At 54.9% G+C, this 16,300-nt stretch overlaps 3 protein-coding genes across 3 annotated transcripts; 2 read left to right on the forward strand and 1 right to left on the reverse strand.

Moving 5' to 3' along the window:
* Window positions 1-1,510: 1,510 nt before the first annotated feature.
* FAM110D (family with sequence similarity 110 member D) lies at window positions 1,511-5,107 on the forward strand. Its single transcript, XM_036862699.1, has 2 exons — window positions 1,511-1,592; window positions 3,421-5,107. The coding sequence occupies exons 1-2, from the start codon at window positions 1,585-1,587 to the stop codon at window positions 4,325-4,327; spliced, it is 915 nt and encodes a 304-aa protein (XP_036718594.1). The 5' UTR covers window positions 1,511-1,584; the 3' UTR covers window positions 4,328-5,107.
* A 669-nt stretch (window positions 5,108-5,776) lies between these two features.
* Window positions 5,777-9,207, reverse strand: C1H1orf232 (chromosome 1 C1orf232 homolog). The gene is made up of 4 exons (XM_036844034.1): window positions 9,124-9,207; window positions 7,700-7,783; window positions 7,491-7,588; window positions 5,777-6,068 (listed from the first exon to the last, which is right to left on the reverse strand). The coding sequence occupies exons 1-4, from the start codon at window positions 9,205-9,207 to the stop codon at window positions 5,777-5,779; spliced, it is 558 nt and encodes a 185-aa protein (XP_036699929.1).
* A 1,210-nt stretch (window positions 9,208-10,417) lies between these two features.
* Window positions 10,418-11,486, forward strand: ZNF593 (zinc finger protein 593). The gene is made up of 3 exons (XM_036866273.1): window positions 10,418-10,804; window positions 11,042-11,104; window positions 11,196-11,486. Exons 1-3 carry the CDS (start codon window positions 10,605-10,607, stop codon window positions 11,335-11,337), a joined length of 405 nt encoding a protein of 134 aa, XP_036722168.1. The 5' UTR covers window positions 10,418-10,604; the 3' UTR covers window positions 11,338-11,486.
* Window positions 11,487-16,300: the final 4,814 nt, after the last annotated feature.

The following is a 16,300-nucleotide window of genomic DNA, read 5'->3' on the forward strand; positions in this document are numbered from 1 at the left end:
CAGGGCTACTGGCCTGCACCCGCAACCTCCATCTATAAAATTAGGAAAATAATTGGGTTGTTTTGAAGATTAAATGTGTTAATCATTGTGTGACGTACTCAGAACAGTGCCCTAGGATATATTAGTCTCTCAATAAAAATTAGCTGTTCTTCCTAATTGTGTGAGCTTGGGTGAGTCATTTCACGTATCTGAGCCTCAGTCTCTTTAGCAGTCAAATGGAGAAAGCAACAAACCTACTTCCAAAACATAGTCCTGGGGATGAATTGTGATAATGTATATGAGAGCATTTTGTAGAGTGCTGTAACAACACTATATGGAACTATCTATCATGAACAAAAAAAAATACTCCCTCTAACTAGGTAATAAAAATGTCTTACCAGAAGATGGGCCTTCTGGTTTTCAGACTTATTACCTTACTTGACAGGCAGAGGGTGCAGTGGAAAGAGTGGATTTGGGGTTGGAATTAAGTACCCCCCTTTAATCCTGTTTCCTTACCCATAAAGTGGGGTGGTCACTCCTGCTGGGTCCTCTGTTTAGGGTCCTTGGGAGGGACAAAGGAGATCAGAGAGCACAGGTGTGAATGTGCTTTGCAAACATTAAAAAGTGCTAGAAGGAAGGGAAAGGGATTTGTGAAAAGTGGCCATGGGGTGGTGGTGCAGGAACCCCTTGGCAAGGACATTGGTCTTTGAGCTCTGGGTACTGCAGAGTTTACCCACTGGGAAGAGAAGAGGGGCTCTCTTGGAACCAGCATTGTGGAGCCAGGGCTCCCCCTTGAGACATGAGGTGTCAAATAAGAAACTGTGCTAGCTCTAGAATTTCCCAATGGGGGCAGAGAAGGAAGGAGGTCCTTTACCCAGGCTTGGCCCCAGAATCATCCCTTCATCACCCTCTTCCCAGACAATCCCATTTGCCATCAGAGAACCTTGAGCAGAGGCAGCTCCAGTGGGCTCTCTTGTGACCTTCATGCCAAGACTTGCTGGGAGGGGCTCACCCGGCACATCTGCAGCACCACTGCCCCCGCCTTTAGGTTGCAGATTCCTGGCCTCACCCCTCGGGAGAGCAAGCTTGACACCATCCACACACCTGGACCAGGACAGGTCTAAACCTGCTACAGAGGGAAAAAGCTGGTTAACTAGAACCCTGCGCCTTCTCATCTGAATGAGGAGGATCTGCCAAGGCCCAGCAGAGGGGGCTGACCCCATGTGAATCGCATGTCCCCACCCCAGGCCTCTGGAGGAAGCTTGGGAATCAGGAGACCTTGTTTGGGGTGCTGGCTGTGCCCCAAGCTCACTGTGCCTCTGTGCAAATCACTTAACCTGTCAGGGACCGTATGACCATCTGTAAAGTAAAGGAGCTGGATGTGGTCCAAAGGTCCTCTCCAGCACTGAGACTGTGACCAGGAAGGGGTTAACAGAGGCCAGGCTCCAGGTCAGGAAGGCAAGAGTTAACCTGGGGGGGTGGAGGCTCTCTTGGCTTTTCCTGTGGAGAGTGAGGTTTGGCTGCCACCAAAGTTACTTCCAGTCCCTGCTGTCCCTCCTGCCTTCAGTCTGGACCTGCCTGGGGACCCTGGCATTCAGCCTCACCATGCAGAGGTGAGTGCATCCTGAGCCCAGGGCTGGGGTGGGAGGGCACCCAGGGACCCAAGGGCAAGGAGGCTGGCACCAAGCCAGTGAGCACAGTCCCCCAGCCTGCATCTGCATCCAAAGCCAAATGCTTGGGCAAAGTTCGGACCACTAACCCCAGTACTGGGAGAGGGTGGGCAAAGGGATGGCGGGCACAAGGATGTCTGCCAGGCTTCTAGGGTGGAATGTCTGTGGTTGGGCACCAAGGCAGCCCAGAAGGCAGGGAAGAGGCAGTGGACAGCAAACTATTTTGGTCCCTGTGTTTAGGAACTTTTTATAGCCGCCTGCTCAGGGCTCGGAAGAGAAGGAGGGGACGGGAGGGTACCCTTGAGGTCAGACAAGCACAGTGCCCTCCTGGGACCTTGGAATCTGACCTATTGCCAAGTTTAGTCCTTGGGAGGCAGGAAGGAGGGCACTGCCAGGCTTTCCTTGCTGTCTGGTTTCCCAGTCACCAACTACCTATGGACTGACTTGCTAGACCCTAGATGGGTGTATGTAAGTGTGTGTGTGTGTGTGTGTGTGTGTGTGTGTGTATACACACAGGCTGCCCTGGGGTGGGTAGGGTTGGCAGAGTCTCTGTCCCAAGGCCCCTTACCAGGGCTCCCCTCCCCCCATCCCTGGCAAGTTCTGTTCCTTTGTTGCCTGCAGACCCGAGGTCTCCTCAGCCCCCAGAACTGATGTGTCCCTCTCAGCTGAATGGAGGATGGGGGGAGCAGGGAAACAGGGATGGGGTAGAGTGTACTGAGCCGTGTGGGTGGCCCATTCTGTTACTGCCAGGGGAACTGTCAGCTCTTGATTTACAACCCCTCCGGGCCCCCCTTCCCCAGCAGAAGGGAGCTAGATGAGAAGGGTCACGGGGTTTTAGGATGAGGGACCCCGAGGGCAGATTTCTGGGAGTGCAGGTTATTGGGAAGAATTAGTGGAAGGAAATTTTTAGTGAGATAAGGGGCCAATCTCTAGCAGAAAGTGCTTGGTTTTATAGCAGCAGGAATAGAAGCAAAACATAGAGGAAAGTTTTGATAGGCAAGTGAGATACTCATTTTGAACTAGTTCTGGACTGCAAAGCAAGAGATCTGGGTTCCAGTCCTGTGTCCAAATTCTCAGTAAGACCTGAACAAGCCTCCTCCTCTCTGGGCCAGTTTTCTCTTCTATGAACTGGAAATGCAGAGGTAAACAAGGTGATGCATACAGTTGGGCATTGTGGAATTCCCTTCGCAGGGGCACAGAGCAGGTGGCAGGTAGCTGGCTGAAGTGACCTGGTGACCATCTCCCTCTCTTTCCCTGATGACCCTGCCGGGCCTGGGCAGGGCAGTTGACTGCAATTACTGGAGGCTCCTACCCTGTGGTTATATCCCTGACCTCTGTGTTTGGGGGCGGGATGGGTGGGTCCTGCTGGAGCCAGCATGTGGCTGGGAAGCCTCCTTGTCTTGGACTCAAAGTCGCTAGGTTGGGAAGAGGTATTTTTTCCGGTTGAGGCTACTTTCGGGAATTGGGCAGGGACCAGCCCCATTTCCTTTTCCAAGTGTCCTGCTTGCTGATGCCTGCTTGGCATGGCCCTGTGGCCAGAATGGGGCACCCTCAAAGGGGCATAGGTTTCTGGGTGGCCAGGGAGCCCCTGCCCATTGTCTTTGAGGGATGGGGGTGGGAGGGATACCTGAGCCTCTGCCCCCTGGGCATGGCACCTGGCTGACTTGGATGGGGGAGGGGGTGGCTGGCTGAGCCTATTCCCAGGAATGCCTGCAGGAGAGGGGCAGGGACATTTCCTACTCTCCCCCTGACCATTCCTCTTTCTCCACAGGTCCCAGGAGGCCCCAGCCAATTGCTCTCAGCTCCTCAACTATCTGCCTACCTCCAGTGGCTTATGGGGCACTGTCCTGCCCAGTTCTGCTAAGATGCTCCTGGCCTCTCCCTCCACCCCATCCAGGGGACGGACCCCCAGCGCTGTGGAGAGGCTGGAGGCCGACAAAGCCAAGTATGTCAAGACGCACCAGGTGATAGCGCGACGCCAGGAGCCAGCTCTGCGTGGGGGTCCCGGGCCGCTCACCCCGCACCCCTGCAACGAACTGGGGCCCCCTCCATCGCCCAGGACGCCCAGACCCGCCCGCCGGGGCAGTGGCAGGCGGCTGCCAAGGCCTGATTCCCTCATCTTCTACCGCCAGAAGCGGGACTGCAAGGCTTCAGTGAACAAAGAGAACGCCAAAGGCCAGGGGCTGGTGCGTCGCCTCTTCCTGGGCGCCCCCCGAGACGTCGCTTCAAGCAGCCCAGGCTCAACGGAGCGACCCGCGGCTCCTGGGGGTTGGGCCGCGCCCCAAGATGCCCCAGAAGCAGCGGGAAAGCGGGCATTGTGCCCCACGTGCTCGCTGCCCCTGTCGGAGAAGGAGCGCTTCTTCAACTACTGCGGTCTGGAGCGCGCGCTGGTAGAGGTGCTGGGCGCCGAGCGCTTCTCTCCACAGAGCTGGGGTGCCGACGCCAGCCCCCAGCCCGGAACGTCGCCGCCGCCCGGCTCTGGGGACGCCAGCGACTGGACGTCCAGCGACGGCGGCACAGAACGCCGGGACCGTGCGGAGGGCGGTGGCTCGGAAGCGGGGGGCTCGGCGCGGGACGGGCGCCCCCAGGTGTCGGTGGTGGAGCGCAACGCGCGCGTCATCCAGTGGCTGTACGGCTGCCAGCGCGCCCGCGGCCCGCCGCGCGAGTCCGAGGTGTGACCGCCGCCGCTCGTGAGCAGGCTCTGGTGGAGTCCGGGGTCCGGGGAAGGGCAAGGGGTGAGCGCGGGGCTGGACCCAGGCACGGGCAGGGACACCCTGCCTCTAACGCGCCGGGTGCTTTTGGGCAAACCCTTCCCTTTGGATCTCGGTTTCCCCTCGTGAACCTTGGGAGGATGGGACAAAAAGATCCCGAAGGCCCTTCCCGGCGCAGGCGGCGGACGGGGAGGGGGCGACCTCGTGGCCCCTGTGGAGGCCGGGAGGCTAGTGAAGACTGGGCGAGTGAAGACTGGGGTGGGAGATCAGAGAACCTGCTGAATAAAGTCAAAAAGTTATTTAAAGGAGTCGAGAGGCTGGATTACAGAGCAGACGCGCGAGGGTTTTGGAGTGTGGGTTTCAGTCTGACTGTGCCTCTCGGGACCGCAGACACACCCTTCGGTGATCGAAGTATATTTGAAATGGTCACAAAGCGCTTGGCAAAGTTCCCGGCATGTAGGAGGTGCTCAATAAACGAAGCCGCTATGACCACTACCGAATTAGCACTAACACTATTATGATCGTCTCCGCCACCGACCCCCCAGGAGGGTCCAAATTAGAGCTGGGAGCCGGGAATCGCGCGTTTGGGGAGTTTTGGGGAGGGGTGTGCTCCAGAAATCTGGGGTTCACCAGCCCCTGAAGGCTCCCATTCCTGGAGCTTTGCTACCCGTTTTGGTTACTAGATATGAAGGTCTGAGATGTGGAGGATCCAGAATCGAGGACAATAAAGGACTCTTCAAACCAGGACTTTGCCAACCCGCAGCCTCACATCTTGTCACTGTCTTCCTTTCCCTCAAAGACAAGGTCACCTGTTTTCCTCACACGTTCACACCTGTAAGTCTTTGTTCACGGCCTCCTTCCTTTGCCTGGGTTACCTTCCCCTTTCTCTCCACTCATCCTTCTAAGATTACATATATGCATTCTCTCTCAGGAACTCCTGAATTTCCCAGCCGGGCTCATCTCCTCTGAGCTCCCAACTACAGCCTTATTTTTGTGCTTCAACTTATCACCTTGTGTGGGACCCGCTGGTAGTCTGGGTTCTCTTGTTAGTCACTGACCTTCCCCTAGTACAGGGACAGCCCACGTAGCAAGGCCACAAGGAACGTTTGCCGAACTAAAAGGGGCTGGACAGGGCGGCGGGACTTGTCCTTTAGGGTTCCCCAGATTCCTGGAAAGTTGTACCCTAAATCGAACACAATCTATCCTGATACCTGGGAGGTCTCTGGTCATTTTCTCCTTGTATGTTTGTGGGGGGAGAAGGCGAGGACCACTCCAGCTGGACCCCGCCCTGAGGTCGCCCACCCAAAAGCAGCCTTCCCCGCCGTACAGACAAAAGCACGCGGTCACACGGGGTGCCGGGCCAGGGTATTTTTTATCGCGGGAGGGGAGGAGCGGTCGCCCAGTTAGGCCGGCAGACTAGTCGCCCTTGGGCGCAGCTTTCACCCTCATCTCGGCCAGTTTGTGGGTGAGGAAGCCCCACTTGAAACCGGCTGCGGGATCGGCTTCCCGCGGCTCGGGGCGCTCGGTGGCCTCGTCCCCGGCTTCAGGGTCCTGATCCGGGGTGGCTTCCGCGCCGCGCAGCATGGACGCTGCCGCCGCCTGCTGCTGCTGCTGCCACCTGCTGGCGAACGCGTCCCAGAACCCGGGCCCGCGCGTCTCCGCCGCCGCTGCCGCCGCCGCCTGAGAGGAGGGCTGCGCCGCCAGCGGGCTGCAGGAGAGAGGCGGGGTCAGGGGCTGGCCGAGAGGCCCCGGAGAGGACAAAGGACAGGAGGCGGGGTCAAGGGACCAGTAGTGGGGCCAGTGGGGCCCGGGTGAGGTCAGGGGCTGGAGGGGCCCGGGAGACTGGGGGCAGGGCCTGGAGGCAAGGGGAGGGCTCAGAGGCACTGGGAAAGGGGCCTGGGGTGGGACAGGGTCAGGGGATTAGGTGAGGGGTCTGGGAAGAGGGGACCGGGATCAGGATCCCTGGGGAGAGAGCTGGGGTCAGGGGTTTAGGGTAGAGGAGAGGGGCGAGGCCAGAGGAGGGGAGCCAGAGGCGCGGGGTCTGGGAAGGTGGAGGAGGACGAGCCCTGAGAGAGGGACGGGCGGAAGGATTCGAAGAGACTGTGGGACCCGAATGGGAACGTTAGATCCGGGGAGGGGGCGGGGTCAGATTCTGGGGGCGGTCGTTCAGGAACACGAGGGCAGAGCCCTGGGGAAAGAGACGGGGCGGGGACAGGGGTCTGGCTCTGGGATGGAGGAAAAGAGGGTCCAGAAAAATGAGCGACGCTGGGGAGAAGGATGGGTGGAGCGACCCCGAGGGAAGGAGAAAGGCCTAGATCAAAGGCTTAGGGGAGAGGGGGACTATGGAGGTAGCAAGTAGTTGTGGGGGGAAGGGCAATCAAGGAGCAGTGATGAGGCTTGAGGTAGGGAGAGGGGATGCGGGAGGGAGAAAAGGAACCCTGGGGCAGGAGAGATGGGTGGGTCAGGGGGACCCTGGGGAAGAAAGGAATAGGGGAATGCCAAAAGGGAAATGTGACTGGGCTGGAGGAAAGGGCAGAGATGGAGTGTGTGCCAGAATAGAGCTAGGAGGAAGACAAGGCCCCGGGTATGACCCTCTACGCCCCCAGCATCAAAGACCTGCTAAGACAGTGGTTCCTAAACTATTGTCCTCCAGTCTTCAGGGAGCTCGCTGAAAATATAGATACCAGGCCTCAGCCAACAGCTGAATCAAAATCTTTGAGGGAGGGTCTGGGAATTTGTGTTTGTCTCAAGTTCCCTGGGAGGATGAGGGTTTAGACCAATACTTGGGAACCACTGATCTGAACCACTCTCTGTTCCAAACACCTAAAACTTCTCTCCTGGGTTCCCTTATTCTAGGGAGATGACCCCTCCCACATGGATGGGGAGAGAGAGCCCATAATACCTTTTAGCATCTCAATCCCAACAGCTGGTAAATTCCTCCTGAGATCTAACCTAATCTCCCAGATATGCTGATTGGGCCTCTTTCCTGCTGAAAGAAACAGAAGCAGCCAGGGGCTGGCCCTCCCCAGTCCTCTGTAGTCAGAAAGACAAACAAACCAGAAGGAAAGGACATAGAAGAAGGGGATCCCCAGGCCCATCCCAGACCCCCTCAACACACACACACACGTACTGGTCAGCACAGGGCTCTGGTGGCAGCAGCTTGTCCTCGTCTTCTTTGTTAAACAGAGACGACATTGTCAGCCAGCCTTTCGCCCCAACCCCCTGAACCTGGGAGAGAGGGGCTGGGAGTCAAGGAGGGCCCCCAGCACCACCTCCCAGGACTCCACAGCAGCTTCTGCCAGGCTCCCCAGGGTTGGGGTGGAAGACGGGAGAACTCACCCGGCGGGCCAGCTGTGACATGGGATTGAAGGCCTCTTCAGCTGGTTCTGCCGCCTCAGATTCCACTAACGCTGGGTTCTCCTTCTGGGACACAAGACCCCTACCCAGCATGAGAGAGGTCCCAGAGGAATACGACCTCCCTCCCCCACTGCTAGCCTGGTACACATAGACTTGGCACTCCAAACCCCAAGGAACAAGACGCACACCTAGGCCCCTGACACCCTCCAAAAATACACGCAGCTGTACCTCTACGCAAAGCTACCTGTCACACACATTTGCTGTACAGTCAATCCCTGCAGACACCTTTGAGCTCACATACCTGCCCACCCACAGACACATGCATACACACTGCAAAACATGTGGACAAGGGCTTGCACGCCAATGTAGACACACACCTGTACAGGAGCGTGTCTCCACATGGCTACAGCTCTTCACCTGTATGTACACAGATATATGTGCTGTGAGGCACCTACACAAGGACACTTACACAATTATACCATTCACACCTGTGCACTTCCACAACTGAAGACAGCTGCATGGAGGCCCACTCACAGCACACAAAACCTCTCCACCCATCCACAGACACCAAGACACAGATGTTCACACACACCCAAACACACACGCCATACAAACATAGTACCTGCGAATGCCTGCATGCCTCTGTAGACTTCTGCCCCCAAAAAACACACCTGAAAATACCTGTAACCAGTTCACACCTGCACACACACCTTAACTGGGGATTCCACATGGACGCCAATCCCAATACTGACCCACAGATACTTCTACACAGGGCCAGCCCTAGACACCAACCTGTGTAGACATACACGTGTTCACACTGACATACACACACCCCAGCACTAGTTCCTGCCTCTGCCATATCTATTTGTGCAATTGCCATTTATCACAGCCTCCAGAGATAAGACTGTTTTGGAGCCTTTTCAATTTTTATTTTTAAATGTCAGAACAAACATGGTCCAAGTATGGCTCTGTTCTGATGCTGCTACAGTAACCCTCAGTGTACAAGTGCCACTTCCCCTACTTCCCGGGGGCTTGCTTCCTCTCAAGGTGAGTCATCCTGCTTTTGCTCAGCTCTGCCCATTAGAAAGTTGTGTCAAGCTGAGTGTATCTGTGTAGGTACTACACATGGGTCCTAAAAGGATCCCTTCTGTGTGGCAGCCCTTGAGATCTTTGGAGACCGTGACCACTCCTCCAGTGCCCCCCAAGTCTTCTTTTCTTCCTTCGTTTTCTGGAACGTCCTGACTTTCTGACACTGCACCGTGCCATTGGTCATCCATGAATTGCCAGTTGCTTCTGCACAAATCTCTTTCTCTCTCTCTCATAGCCAGTCCCTTGCCCTTCTTAGTATCTTTCACTCCTGCTGCCCCTCTGCCCATGCCCCATCCAGCAAGCAGGATATTACCCACCTCCTCTGCCAGGTCCTCCTCAGATTCCCCACTCAGGGTCTGTAGCACTTTGGACTTGTAGGTTTTCCAGAAGGCTTGGTTCATGGCTGCAGGGGAAATGGGCCTGGCACCCAGGCACGGGAAGCACCCAGTGTGTCTGGCTCCAGGAACTTGGTGAGGCTGAGAGCCTGTCCCAGGGATCAGGTGACCTCATTAAAGATGCACCAGCCTCCCCAGATGGCACAGTGCCCAGCAGGTGAACCCGATCCAAAGGAGTCTGTGGTGAGAGCCAGCTTCTGCCACTTCAGCCCCTCGTCTTGACCCATATTCGCCAAGAATAATGAAGACATAATGAAGACTCCCTCCACAGAAGCCTCCTTCCTGGGCCTAAGAGTTCTTGAATTTGATCATTTGAAATGGCTCCAGAAATATCCTCTTTCATTCACAAATTCCATTTACAAAGTCCTTGGGCTCAGGACCCACAGTGGCTCCCCTGTGACTGTAGCCATACCAGCTGTGCCCTCAACAGGGCTCTGCCCTATGTCTGCACTCAGCCTCTGTGAACTGGAGTGGGAAGGTCCCAAGGCTCCCAGTCGGTGCCCTGGGCTTACATTTCACTGCTTTGTCTGGGCTGGAAACTGATTCCTCTCCCCAGGGATGCACGTGCTGGTCTCCCTGTTTCCTGGCAACAGATTCCAAAGAACCAGAGCCCCTGAATTATTGCTGAGTTCCTCTGGTCAGCCTGGAAGGCACCAGGCTCTGGTGCATGGGGAAAGGCTCTCTTGCCCTCTCCCCACTCTGAGCACACAACACCTGGGCTGTATCTCTCCCTTTGATGCCAGCCCATGCCTGGGAGTCCAGGGCTCAGAGAAGGGGCTCAAAGACGGGAGGTCCTTCTGTGAGCATCTCCTTTTCTTGTGAGAGGAGCTGACCCCTCTTGAGTCTGACAGTACGCCTAAGCACTGTGATCTCTGGGGAGGAATAACTGGGGAGGAGTGAGAAGTGGCGAGGGCTTTCTCAGGGACTAGAGGTATTTCTGTGGAGGCCAGGATCCCAAACTTACTCACTCTCATTCACTTATTAATTTATTAACATCACAGACATTTTTCAGTTCCTCCCAATGATGCAGCATCCCCCACCCCCCAACCCGCAACGCGGAGTCTAAGATCTGGGAACCAGGAAGGGGTGGTAAGGCCAGAGGACGGTGCTGCGGGGCAGGCAGGGCAGCGGACGGGCCGGCATCCCCCCAGGGCACACACCACCCTGCCTCTCCAGCGACGGAAGAGGACGCTTCGTGGGGCCCGGCCCCGAGCTCCGTCACTGACGTCGACGGCCGCCTGGGGGCGCTCGAGGCGCGGCCCGTGCAAGTGACGTCATCAGAGGCGGTCTGGCAGAGCCTGATCATTCCCAGGGCGTCACAAGGCGTCATTGAGCAGTCCGGAAGCGCCCACACGTGTTCTCCCAACTCGGCTCTGGGACCCCTAGTCCTGCTGTCACCCAACATGGGTCGCTCCCGCCGGACGGGCGCGCACCGAGCGCACTCCCTGGCCCGCCAGATGAAGGCGAAGAGGCGGCAGCCGGACCTGGATGAGATTCACCGCGATTTGCGGCCCCAGGTTGCCGCACGGCCCCGGCCAGACCCAGCCGCGGAACCCGATCCCGACCTGCCAGGGGGCGGCCTGCATCGCTGTCTGGCCTGCGCGTGAGTTCCGGCCGGGCCCAGCCTGAGGAGGAGAAGGGTCCGCGGTACGGGCCGGGGGTGTGAGATCCGGGTCCCGGGACGCGCAGGGTCTCTTCTCCTGGGACCAGTGTGGGTCTGCCGGCCTCCCATCCCTTCAAGCCCGGAGCCTAGCATCAGGGAATGAGCTAGGGTCAGGGAAATAGGCGTACCTGAGAGGCATCACCTTCTAACTATCCTCCTTACCCCCCATCCCTACAGGAGGTACTTCATCGATTCTGCCAACCTGAAGACGCACTTCCGATCCAAAGACCACAAAAAAAGGTATGAAGGAGTAAGGAGAGGATTGATGGATGTGTGCCGGGCAGACAGGGCTTGCATCTGGTCAGCTCTCAACTCCTATTCTTTTTCCCAGGCTGAAGCAGCTGAGTGTGGAGCCCTACAGTCAGGAAGAAGCAGAGAGGGCAGCGGGTATGGGTTCCTATGTTCCTCCCCAAAGGCTGGCAGTGCCCACAGAAGTATCCACCGCGGTCCCTGAGATGGACACGTCTACCTGACATGGCCTGAGGATGCAAGGCAGAGGAGCTGCCCATGGACAGTGGTGCAAGGGCCAGGCTGGGAGAGACTTTGCCAGTCTCTTTTGGTTTGGGAAGTAGATGGCCTCTTCCGGGTGCCCTCCCTCCCAATAAAAGAACTGGATAAAGAGGGCTTGCCTCTGACTCGCTAACCTCCAGGCCACTCCTCCAAATTCAAGCCCTGTAAGGGTTTCTCTTTACTCCTGTGTACAGGGCCCACGGTGTTTACTCCCTACTTGATTCAGCTTTAGAACCTGCATCCTTTCCTTCCCTCAGGGGTCCTGGCATCTGAGCTGAAGCCCCCCATTGCAGCCCAGGTGTGTGGGGGGGGATGGGTAGGATCAGGTTTATACTATCTTGCTTCCAATGAGGGCAGGGAGTGACCCCCCCCCACCAGAAAAGAAGTAGGCTCCTGAGATTGTAGCCCCCGCGAGTCACCTAACCCCCCAGGGCCCAGGTGAGAGGCTGCCCACTTCATCATGGAGCCTGTGGCGGCCGCCGCTGCCCCACCATCTTCCAGACAGCATAGCAGGAGCCGCCCAGCCCGAGGATAGCCAGCAGTGCAGCCACGATCCCCACCAGCGGACTCCGGGGCTCTGCCTTCAGCTCCCCGGCTATCTGCATCTGGAGGTGCACAGAGGGTCCACCTGAGGGGTCAGCTGAGACTTCTGGGAAGGTGGGGGGTAGAAAGGGGCTGAGAAGCTACAGCTGAGGGAAGGAGATATGGATACCATTGCTGCCCCAGGGAGATTCCACCCCAATCCCTCTCGCTTCACTGCCTATGTGGGCCCTGGCTGCTCAGGCGGCAGGGAACGTGACAGCCTGGCTGCTGGGTATCATCCCAGCCGTGGTAGGGGGAGGAAGGGGTCGGTCCCAGAAGCCACCATTTGGGGTGCTTACCTGTAGCACTCGGAAGTAGCCAGGTGTCAGGCGTCGAAATCGCATGGTGGGTGCTGCTAGTCTTCCTGATGTCCTGTGGGATGGAAGCGGGAATGAGGACCAGTGGCGTTCATGGTACCAAGAAGCGGAAATCCGGACAGAGAGGATGCTCACCAGCGTCTGCCTTCCCAGGTCTGGCAGGGGGCGGGGCAGCTAGACCTTTAAATCTGTCCCTTCCCCCGCCTGCCCGCCCTGCTAGCCTTAGGAGCAGCTGTCAGGAGAGATCAGCATCAGGCCTGAGCAGCACCTCCCCCACCCACCAGGGAGTCCAGGCCGGGTAGGCAGGAGAGGCCTGGCAGTGTTGAGAAGTCTCAGGCCTGGACCAGGTATGGGAGGGCCTCCCAGCCCTGGTCGTGGCCCTAACCCTACCTCAGATGATTGGATGTCACCAGTCAGCTCTCAGCAAAGGAGGGGTTGGGTGCCTTATTAGCACCCCCTCCAAACAGGAATAGGCCTTTTTCACTTGGTTTCTGTTGGATCAACCACACCTACCTTGGGGGAAGGCACATTCCACCCCTTTCCCCAAGATGGAGTTCCTGTAGGGACTTCCCTACCTCAGCTTGGGGACAATAATAAAAGATCTGCATCTTAAGAAAGCTGTCTGAGATGTGCTAAAAAATAGTAACTGACTGGGAGTTCCCTGGTGGCCTAGTGGTTAGGATTCCAGGCTTTCACTGCCATGGCTTGGGTTCAATACCTGGATCCTGCAAGCCACGTGGCGTGGCCAAAAAGAAAAAATAGTAGCTGACTGTGCTGGGCATTATTCGTATGATTTCATTTGGTATTGATTAACTCATAAAAATGTGGGGGGACAAGCATATTTCCAGAATAGCATGTAGAGTATCTGCATATAGAGAGAATGGAAGAACACCCAGAAAACTTAACAGTGGCCCAACCTGGGCAACAGGATGGGGACATGCTGGGGAAAGGGCACGTCCTCCTTCCACTTAATGACCTACTGTTATCGCTGAAATTTTTACAGCAGATAGATCCAAAGACCTTTCATAAACTCATAAAACTACCTTCAAAATAGAAGCTGCCATTTACTGTGCCCCTAACTGCCTAGCCCTGCCACGTGTTGGGGGCCCAGAGTAAAGGCACTGGTGTGGTTGTTAGGACCCCAGTCCTTTACAGGGAGTATCTGAGTACACGTGGTGAGTTCTTGTTGGTTTCTCCCCTACAGAATTGTGAGTTCAGGGAGGGCAGAGGCTGGCTGGCTTCTCCCCTCTATCTTGTGCCAGCTCAGGGTAGGCGTTTGATGAAATCAGGATGGTGGAGATAGGTCTGTGTTTATTGGGTTTCCCCAGAGTGCCACAGGGAGGCCAGTGTAAGAAGAGGCAAAAACATTAAAGGGGAAAGCACCGAGGAGTGTTAAAGGGATACACACAGTGCAGCGTATGAGGACATGAGGCCAAGGCCAAAGCCAGAGAGGTGAGGGCCAAGTTGCAGATTGGGAGCCTACTGGTTCACAAATGAGGGAGCAAGTCCTGTGGGGACCTGGTGAGCTGGAGTCCCCTTGAAAGGAAGCAGCCGACGATCTGTACTCATGTTTGATGCCACGTGTGAAGGTGGGATGGGGTGAACAGAGCTGGCCAAGTTTCAGAGAACACAATTTGTATGTGAAATTGTTAAATGATGACAAAACACACACACCACATGGACATCTGTGGGCCAAATTCAGACTTCAGGTCTCTGGGTGACAAGATGATGACAGGCTTTGGAGGCCAGGTATTGGGGCACTGGTAGAGATTCCAAGTTAGGTGACACCAAGGGGGCAGGCCTCCCAGGCCCCTCCCCACGGAATTAAAGCAATAATAACTCATATCTACCTCATGTTACAGATTTCAAAATATTTTAAAGACATCCTCACAGAGCTAAGGTCTAGTCACATCCCCACCAGCCCCCGGCTTTTAGAGAGGAAGAAACAGGTTCAGGGAGGTGTAAGGGGTGGGCTCAGTCACATGGCAAGTGGAACTGACTTTTTTTTTTTTTTTTTTTGGCTGCCCTGGGTCTTAGTTGAGGCACGCGGGATCTTTCTTAGTTGCAGCATGCAGACTCTTAGTTGCAGCGTGTGGAATCTAGTTCCCCGACCAGGGATCTAACCCAGTCCCCCTGAATTGGGAGCACGGAGTCTTACCCACTGGACCACCAGGGAAGTCCCAGAACTGATTTTTTTTTTAAATTGAGATGTAGTTAATTTACAATGTGTTAGTTTCAGGTGTACAGCAAAGTGATTCAGTGATACATATATATATAATATTAGAATACATATTATATATATATATATTTTTTCTTTTTTTGGCTGCACCACACGGCATGCGGAACTTCCCCGACCAGGGATCAAACCCGTGCCCCCTGCAGTGTAAGCACAGCGTCTTAACCACTGGACCACCAGGGAGGTCCAAGAATATATATATATATTCTCGCATATATATTCAAATTCTTTTCCCTTATAGATTAGTACAAAATATTGAGTATAGGGCTTCCCTGGTGGCGCAGTGGTTGAGAATCTGCCTGCCAATGCAGGGGACGTGGGTTTGAGCCCTGGTCTGGGAGGATCCCACATGCCACGGAGCAACTGGGCCCGTGAGCCACAATTACTGAGCCTGCGCGTCTGGAGCCTGTGCTCTGCAACAAGAGAGGCCGCGATAGTGAGAGGCCCGCACACCACGATGAAGAGTGGCCCCCGCTTGCCACAACTAGAGAAAGCCCTCGCACAGAAACGAAGACCCAACACAGCCATAAATAAATAAAAATAAATAAATTAAAAAAATATATATTGAGTATAGTTCCCTGTGCTATATAGTAGGTCCTCGCTGGTTATCTACTTTATACATAACAATGTGTATGTTAATCTCAAACAAGTGGAACTGATTCTGCCTGATTCCAAAGTCCTGGGAGTCCCCTGGCCTGGGATGATGATAATGATGATGATAACTGCAGACACTTAGTCTGTGTGAGACATTGTTCTATAGGAAAGCTCTTAACCTGGGCTTCCCAACTCAGGGGGCCTATAAACTTGCATGGCAAAAAAATTATATACTTATTTTCACTAACCTCTAACTAAAATTTACCATTTCCTTCTTTATGGATTGAAGTATTAGCAGTATCTGTGGCTTTGTCACCAGTAGAAATCACAGGTATTTTCATATCAAATTGTAGTTATCACAAGTATCCCAAAATATCACTTAACGCTCATAACGATCTCAAAATGGTGACAGTTATTAACCCACTGCTAAATCACACTGTTTCAGACACTCCTGCAGCATAGCTGCCATTGATGGTGCCCAGTAGAGGGTCAGTGACCAAATGGTGAATCCACCTGCTCTCACATTGATCACCCAGCTTATCTGTTACTCTCTTGCATCCCCTACCTGTAGGTGTTCACTGATCAGTAAGTGCAAGGAGGTGAGTCAGAGACCACCTCCACAGTTCAGTGTTATTCATGCTGAGTAACAACATGCTGATCATTAGAAAAGGAATTTAATTTGCCAGTCTTGTTATTTAATGCTGATAAATGCATATTACTATATCATAAATTTGTGGGGTTTAATATATTTTGATAATGTGTCCTCCTTGTAATCTTCAGCATTTTGCTTTATGCTTTTAAAAGCATCATTCTAAGAAACTGTCCAGGGTTTCCACCAGATTGCCAAAAGGGTCCATGGTGCAAGAAAAGAGGGGGCTAAAAACCAGTTCTAAAGGTTGTAGAGCTATTAACACAGGTACTCTGCATAGCAGCCCTCTGAAGTAGGAACTATTATATTCATTTTACAGACAGGGAAAGTGATGCCTGGTGGGTAAGCTTAGCCCTTGGTCACACAGCTAACACGCTGCCAAGCCAAGATTTGCACCCAGGCTCTGGCTTCCTAACCTCTGCGCTTTGCTGCCGTGCTCACTGCTCACTTTTTGGCCCCTTTTTGAGGAGCCTTGAAGGTCAGGGTCGCACCCTGCCATTTGAGGCCAGTTTTGGGCGCGGATCCCAGGCCAGCTCTGAGATCCCCTG

This window comes from Balaenoptera musculus, chromosome 1 (genome assembly GCF_009873245.2).
Source record: "Balaenoptera musculus isolate JJ_BM4_2016_0621 chromosome 1, mBalMus1.pri.v3, whole genome shotgun sequence".
Taxonomy (NCBI): Eukaryota; Metazoa; Chordata; class Mammalia; order Artiodactyla; family Balaenopteridae; genus Balaenoptera; species Balaenoptera musculus.